Source organism: Urtica dioica, chromosome 12 (assembly GCF_054948205.1).
Source record: "Urtica dioica subsp. dioica isolate 48M chromosome 12, U.dioica_male_clone48M_v1_H2, whole genome shotgun sequence".
In the NCBI taxonomy this organism is placed as follows: Eukaryota; Viridiplantae; Streptophyta; class Magnoliopsida; order Rosales; family Urticaceae; genus Urtica; species Urtica dioica.
This window is the reverse complement of record NC_142767.1, coordinates 7,992,893-8,000,743: the sequence shown is the minus strand read 5'-3', so window position 1 is coordinate 8,000,743 and position 7,851 is coordinate 7,992,893. Positions and strand designations below refer to the sequence as shown.

The window sequence follows — 7,851 nt, the reverse complement described above, 5'->3', positions numbered from 1 at the left end:
AGCCCTTGACGAAGTCGAAGTCAGCACAAGAGATGTGATTTTACCTACAAACTTGGAAAGTTGACGATTCCCCCCAAGCCCATTCAAACAAGGAGGCGACGCGGTAACGGACGAGACAATGAAGGACAAAGTCGACAACACGCGTCTCCGAAGATCTTGCATCTCGCCCGAGTATAAATCTTTTTGATCCGAGAAGAATTGGGCACTTTTTTTCTTTTAATCATGGTACCTATTCTCTTTAACACTTGTATCCTGAGTTCGCTAATTCGCTCTGATATCAACCGAGCTCGACTCGTTGTATTCCAGTTCGATAAATTGAATAAACAATTTATTTCCTTTACTCGGTTATTCAAGTTAGTTATTCTTAATTGCATTCTCGTTTCTTGTACGACGTTTTTCTGAGATTTGTCTTTTGTTTCCTTCGTGATTGTTGAGGCTCGGAAACGACATCAACATCAACAGGGTTTATCTATCTCTGAAGTTCATGGTTTTGGAAAGTACAATAGAGTGACGAAAATTAATATATAAATAAATAAATCGGTTGAAACTGCAGTCTTGACCCTTAAAAATTGGTGTACAAACAATTCGGCCCAAAAATTATCACGCCCCAAGTTCGTACAACTTACTGTAACTCTACTATCATCATTCGTAATCAGAATCTGGATCGGCCATCACAATCTCAGGAAGGTCCTCCATATCTGAGTCATCATCGTGTCTCCAATCAGACAATAATTCCTTGCCTTTATCGTGAATCGTCGATGATGCAGATGTAAATTTGTCATCATCATTTTTTCCATCCTTGTCCGAGGCCAAGCCATCACACTCCGGTTTGGAGTCTTTTGACAATCCGACATCCAAAGCAATCCTCTCCGACGCAATTTCGGCTCTAGCAGAACCATCATATGTAGTTGCAGTGGCCGGATTCTGAATCGGCCGTTCGGACTCGATCACAACGGCGTTCCCGTCTCCTCTGATCTCCAAATCTGCGCTCAATTTATCGGCACCATTGCCAGAAATCTTCATATCCCGACCAACCGGTGAAGCTTCGGATGGTTTCTCAATAGGGTCGCTGACTGTAGCTTCAAGTTCTCTTCCGTTTTCGAGCCAGCTGTCACACAGGACGTCCTGATCCGAGTCGTGAACATTGTGTCCTGTTCCGAGCAGGCCCGGGAAATTATTATCAGCTGATTTATGATTGATTTCGTCGGGAAAACGAGTCTCTACAGGGAAATCATCGGCTTGGAGGGTTCTTGGATGCAGAAGCAATTCCATGGCCAAAAGAGCACGTGCACAAAACTCAGAAAGCTTCGATCCAGTTGCTCGCTTGCCTGCAGAAACCATGAGCACGTACGAAAGTAAACAGATATTACATTGATACGATCCCGAATAGTTAAGAAACATAACAGTAATTTCTCGATAAATTTGGTTCACAATTCAAGAGTGAGCAAACTAAGATAATAAATTGATGATTTACTTATATTAAAATATAATTTAGTACATAAATTACTAATTCGCCCTTCCAGCTCTAATAGATATCCGACGATGATTTTCTTAGAGCTCACACGACTGAGCACATTGTAAATCGAGGTTAAAACAAAAAAATAGGCAACCCCGTTACTCTTTGGATTATTAAACTGGAGGGACTAAAGCCATGCATATTGTCCTTTATATAATATATGTAATAATAATACCTTGGCAGAAAAGCTCAAGACCCTGTCCGATATACGATGAGCGGATGCGGGATGACTGAAAAGAGGCCAAAAGTGTCTGTAATGCTGCGATCTGCAGATTTTCCCGAGTTGCCGAAGCTTCACTAGCGTCGAAAACGCTCCTTTTATCATTGGCCCATCCTTCGTTGAAAGAAGTTTTTGCTATATTTATCAAAAGAAGATCAATCTTTGATCGCCAACCCTCAGTCCTTAAATCACCACCCTGCATCACGAATATAAATGTGGTGATAAACATCTAAAATCCAAACTGCTACACAAGAACAACAAAGATAAAGCATGACCAAACAAAAGATGAGTCTCGAGACGAGTCGGTAACTATTCTAAGGATTAATACATATGTATTTATTATATATATATATATGCTAGAGACATACGCACCACTGTCACAAGGAACTCCACTGCTTCAAGTGCAGCTATTCTCAAAGAAATCAGTTTTGGCGTGTCGTTCATTTGAGCTCCTACATTCAAACTGATTTCAGCCAAGCCATTCTCGGGAGCTACAGGGGTATTACCCTGTTTTCGTTTCCTATGGCTTGTGCTCTGAAATACATGAGTTAAGGGTTTTGTTGCAGCACTTAAATTTGTTCCACCATCCCGAAATCCGGCAGGATTCAAATCAACAAATGCATTGTCCAAAACTTCCTGTGCGAGACTTGACGCCATTGCTGGTAGAAAGATAAGGAATTGTGAAAAGCATTAAATGCATTTATATAAGGAGTAAGAAATCATGAGAGAATCAGCTAAAACAAAACAAAACAAACAAAAAAAAAGAGGCAAGATTCCAGTACATGATTGAATAGAAAATAAAACTTGATAGTAAAAGTATGGTAGTATCATATAACACATACACTACTACTTACCAGCACGCATTTTGATGAACAACGTCTTTGTGATTGAATACATCTTTGTCCTTAATTCTGGTAGTGCACACTTTTTAAAGTAAACTGAGATGAGGCGCACTATAAACTGCATATGTGGTAAAAGTTGACTGCAAGGAAAATAAAAATACAAGTATAAACCGAGTGCATTACTAATAACTTATTTCGCTGTTCCCTCAAAAACATCTGAAAAGAAAAAGATCCTCTTAGACAATAGAGAGTTTGACTTTGGATATAAAACTAAATCATCCACTACCATAAGTTTTACATTCTCTTTCAAATTTGAATTTAAGTATCATAAATAAAGACAGCAAATTCAAACAGCATTATAACTTTTGAAAACGGAACTTAGTAACATTTAAGACGAATTTCGTATTGGTACTCGGCTATGCCGTTTTAAAGTATTAATTAAGTCCCGTTGTTTCTTTTAAAAAAAAGTAACATTTAAGACGAATTTCAGATTTTCATGGAATCTAAGCTATGATGAGTCAAGACACTAAGATAAATCTTCCAACACAAATAAAGCCTAGACACTTTCTCTTTGGTTTTTTTATCTGACCTTCCCACACTTAAATCATTTAATCAGGCACAATCAGTAGGGGAACATATGCATGTAAATTATGTAAAAATACAAATTTAAAATCCAGACAAAAAATTGTTTGAAAAAAAAGAGTTAACAGGTTTTGCGAAAATTAAAGAGAAGAAATGTAAAAAAGAATCTCCTAGCAAAAGAGACGTTAAGATTTTTCTCTCTTCTCTCTCCCTCACGAAAATTAAAGAGAAGAAAAGAAAATAGACAAATGCTCAGTGTAGCTTACCTACGGACACTCATTAGAATTGCAGCAAGAAGTTCAAGACTAGATTGGTGCAGAGCCGGAAGTTCTGAAGCAAGGAGTGTTTGCTGCATCGAAGTCACAAAATGTCTCTGGGAATCTGGTGAAGAGGCATTCACCATCAATACCCTTTCAACGAGAAATAGTAACGAGCGAACAGGTAAGGACACCTGTTCATTTCCATGTAAACAAAATCCCACGTGAGAGATAGAGTTGAGTGTGTTAAAAGAATTACAGATAGGCTCAGAAGCACAGACATCAGAAAAAACAAAAAAAATGCGACAAAAGTACAGAGCACAATCTGAACACGAAGCTTCAAGATAACTACTAATAAGCGGGTACCTGAACAGGGTATGGATTGGTTAGCATTTCACAACACGAAAACATTAATGCTGAGATACTGGATGTTGTCAGAGTCTCAGCCCTCTTCTTGGTGCTTGGTGGCTCGTCTGACGAAATCAGCTCACCAAACGGTGGAGGGAGATCTTGTCCTGATCGATTCAATAATCTCATGGCTTCCTGTGATTTATAATCTGCGGTGTCCAGTATTCCAAAATGGTACACATCATACATTTTTCCTAAAATTGTTTAACGCCAGAGTGGAGTTTGAAATTTTACCTTCTTCAAAACCTTGGAAGGTATCATTGAGGTGATTATTTATGCGTAACAATATCTTTTGCATCAACAAAATCCAACTTCTCTCATCTCCTTTTGATTGTGGTAGCAATGCTAGGCAGTAACCAAGCTTCTGAGAGAAAAATATTAAAATGAAAAAATTCTTAGTGCAGTAGATTTTTTTAATGGAGTGCCAGACAAAGCTACACTGAGAACGTAGAAAGTTTACCTTTAACATGTCTAAACTGCAGTTTGCTGACAAGAATTTTGACGCAATAGCAGCTTCAATCTGCAATCTCTTTGTGTTATATAAGCATAAAGTATAAAATCTTGAAAGTATGGATGTAGTACATCCAACAAGTAATCATCCCCTAATATAAAGCCAGTATTTGTTACTTATAACTTAATGTGAAAAACCTAGAGCAGAGAGAAAGGCGAGTTTGTTGTAAAACGGTACATACGCTTCCATAATGACGACTCGCGGAAGATGGGTAAAATTCAATAATCGTGCATAATAAATGAACTGCTACATCCTGCATGTCACACAACTAATATGTCAGAAGTTATTCATGGCGTCAAGAAAGTAAATGGCAATTAACTATAAAGTTAAAAATAAAATTAAGAAATGAAAAGAATCCACAAATTGTATATATTCCCAGATGAAATAGTATATGCAAGAAAGCTTGTAACTTCGTAATTATCAGTGCCCAATGGTGTAGTAAAAAGGAGAATTTCATGAACAAAAAGGAAAACATGAAGAAAACGAGGTCAAACAAAAAAACGAGCATGGAACATTACATGTAGAACCATGAACCATGCACCAAAAGGTAAGATAATGAAAAGAAATCAACAACTTGGCGAGTTTCAGTTAAAAAACAAAACAAAACAAAAAAGCACTCCGTTTTATAAATTAATGAGACACTTTGATCAATAATAAAAAAATGAGTAAATAACATTATTCAGTGTTATAGCTACTGGTTTGGATAGCTGTTTCTATGTTTTTAAGCTCAAGCAGCTTACCAAAATGGCCTCTGATTGATCATCACTTAAAAGCTTCAGAACTGGCTGGATGACTGTAGCAGCCAGGGCAGTCACGTCTTTCTTTACATTTGGAAATTTTCCCAACCTAAATTAAAAAGAGATTAACTTCAAAGACTATGAAAGAAGAAATGCAATGCCATGTCTGGAATTCAACTCCTAGACAAGGATCACTGGTCCTCCAAAGAACCATACGATTGTCTTGGAAAGCATGCTAGCTTCACGTAGTCCATGAACTTAAAATGAACTATTATGTTTCTCACGATTTTAAGCCACTGTTCTATTGAAATGAAACAGGTAAATGGAAGCTTATTCATTCGTGGATACACTCTGACAGTAATGTTATTGAAATACTTTAGGATGGTTCTACACCCTTTGACTATACTTACAAAAATAGGAATAGATGGAAATAGATTACAAAATCTTTTTTTACAAATTCTTTTTCGACCATATACACAACGATACACTATAAATAGGAGTACCTCGCAAGTAAATCTGACATGGCAGCACACAATGCCACCTTCACAAAATGTGAATCCTTCGGTACCTGTTTCAATCCCAAAAAGAAAAGCACACGATGATTAATTAAATGAACAAGGCTAATTTAAAGCTCAAACAATAATCATGTTGCCCTTTTCACAAGGAAATCCATGGATCTTGAGCATATTTAGTTCTCGAGTTCTTGTCGCCCTATGTTCAAAGATACCCACCCCAGTAAAAGGAAATCTTGACTTAAATAAGTAGATCAAGATTATTCAAAATTTAACAGGATAGAAAGAAAGTGATGCGCAATATTATTTTCAGGTTACCTGAATCTGTTTCAAAAGCGCTTGGAACCAAATTGAGTACGATCTCAAGAAACGATCGGTGCTGCATTCTGAACAAGTTAGCCCAAGTAAGCAAATTCCCGCCCAGCATTTATCTGGCTAAAACAAAATATTCACCTCATCAATCAGATAGATCAAATCACTGCAAAACTACCAATAACTGTTGTTTCATAAATTAGACGCCGTATATCATCACACAACCAGAGATCTTAAATCGGCAAAGCAAAGTTATCCAACAGTCCAAGTAACTTTCTCATCATTTTATCCGAGATACATTATATACTTGGCAGAAATTTAGAGCCAACAACAGAAGTATATGAATATGGACACAGTTAATTTTTATTTCTTATGCTTTAGCGTGACTCGAATTCATCTTCTCCACTATTCAACACAACTGAAACATTACAATCAACAAAAATCCCAACTTTAACTTTTCCAACATCCTCCATGGACCATGCACATTCAAATTTGACCCACAAAATTCATGTGACCCTAAATAGGCCAATCTAAGACTAAAACTATAAAAACAATATTTTTACACAGAAAATCAACCTACTCTACTCTATCTCTAGTTAAAAGAATCACAACCCTAGAAAATGACATCGGAAAAATAAGAAAACGGAAAAATCAAGCTATCTTTACACACCATATCATTGGAAACGAGCTGCAAAACGCATTCCATCCAAGAATCAACGGAGGTCTTCCAGTCGCCGAGAAGCTTCTGATCGGCTGTCCCGTTTCCGGTGGACTCTGTGAGAAGGCCGTACGTTTTGACATCGGAAATCACCTTCGAAAGCTGGGCGGAGTTTCCGAGCGGGCGTTTCACGGCGAGGACGTCTTCTTTAAGGATGCGTTTGAGCAACCGAGGCCGCAGAGCGTCGTCATTAATGTTCCTCACGTGCGCAAAAGCCGCCATTGGAGCTCGTCTAAAGCCTCGAGCTCTCTCGACCACTTCCGATACTAATTTTTTTTTTTTTTTCAGCAATAAAGCTTAAACACCCGTGTGAGTTGTGTTAAGGGTTTATGTAAACCCTACACATGTTTACAAGTTGCATAGTTTCTTCTGTTAGGAGTTGGAGACGTATGTATAGGGTCTCACGCCCAGCTACTCGGCCCAATTCAAATTAAGCCCAAAGGAAAACAAGGGGAATTGGACACAGGACTTTGATGTTAGTATATTTATCATTCGGCAGCACTTTACCGAAATTAACCAATAATAAAATTTAAGGATCCGTTAATAATTCAGTCGTGAAAGACTTATATACCCTTAATAAAAGGGGCGGCTAGATATCTAGCCCAAATTGACCCCCTCTATTAAAATTATAGTCCAACTATCACAAAATTTAAGTAAGTAGCTCAATCCACTACCAAACAATTTAATATTCCTATATTACCCTTAGTTCAAATAATAGAGCGCAAAACACAATTCCCTCATTCGAAACAAACCTCTCCGCCAAACGAATTTCTTTTTCCCTCATTCGCGAACACGAAACCGACAATCTCTCCACTTCCGAAGCCGACGAAGAAAAAATGGTGAATATCTCAACCTTCAATCTCTGGTAATTTCAAATCCTTCAATCTCTCCACTTCCGGCGCCGACGAAGTAAATTGGTTAGTTAATATTATTAACAATTCTTTGCGATCTCATAAAACACCCAAACTGAAACCCTAGACCTCATCCCCGCTCAATTTTGTGTTAGATTAACCATTAAATTGTAAGTAAATATTATTAACTGAACCCTAGACGTCATCTCCGAACGATTTTGGGTTAGATTATTCATAAAAATGATAAGTAAATATTATTTACAAATCGCCGTTCGATAGTAAATAATATTTACAAATCGCCGTTCGATAGTAAATAATATTTACCATTTGAAAAAACCAACATCTTGAAGCGAGAAAGTCAATATCGTTTATAGTGTGATCTCTT

At 37.5% G+C, this 7,851-nt stretch overlaps 1 protein-coding gene across 3 annotated transcripts; it reads right to left on the bottom strand.

The window, feature by feature from the left end:
• Nucleotides 1-442: 442 nt before the first annotated feature.
• Nucleotides 443-6,970, bottom strand: LOC149378898 (proline-, glutamic acid/leucine-rich protein). Of its 3 annotated transcripts, none has more exons than XM_089603743.1 (13): nucleotides 6,568-6,970; nucleotides 5,904-6,020; nucleotides 5,577-5,641; nucleotides 5,077-5,182; nucleotides 4,518-4,589; nucleotides 4,286-4,345; nucleotides 4,060-4,189; nucleotides 3,784-3,974; nucleotides 3,427-3,611; nucleotides 2,591-2,718; nucleotides 2,109-2,395; nucleotides 1,692-1,932; nucleotides 443-1,328 (listed from the first exon to the last, which is right to left on the bottom strand). In XM_089603743.1, the coding sequence occupies exons 1-13, from the start codon at nucleotides 6,835-6,837 to the stop codon at nucleotides 643-645; spliced, it is 2,538 nt and encodes an 845-aa protein (XP_089459869.1). In that variant the 5' UTR covers nucleotides 6,838-6,970; the 3' UTR covers nucleotides 443-642. The 3 variants fall into 3 exon arrangements, with proteins under 3 accessions (XP_089459869.1, XP_089459870.1, XP_089459872.1); XM_089603744.1 differs by having other exon boundaries at nucleotides 2,109-2,398; nucleotides 2,594-2,718; XM_089603746.1 differs by having other exon boundaries at nucleotides 5,904-6,016; nucleotides 6,568-6,706.
• Between the last annotated feature and the right edge of the window lie 881 nt (nucleotides 6,971-7,851).

What these genes read in the sequence shown, in the direction of transcription:
- LOC149378898 (XM_089603743.1), bottom strand. Translation starts at nt 6,837, where the DNA reads ATGGCGGCTTTTGCGCACGTGAGGAACATTAATGACGACGCTCTGCGG. An exon ending in CCAATCCATACCCTGTTCAG is followed by an intron (nt 3,612 to 3,783) that starts GTACCCGCTTAT and finishes GGAAATGAACAG; the next exon opens with GTGTCCTTACCTGTTCGCTC. An exon ending in ATTCTAATGAGTGTCCGTAG is followed by an intron (nt 2,719 to 3,426) that starts GTAAGCTACACT and finishes TTTTCCTTGCAG; the next exon opens with TCAACTTTTACCACATATGC.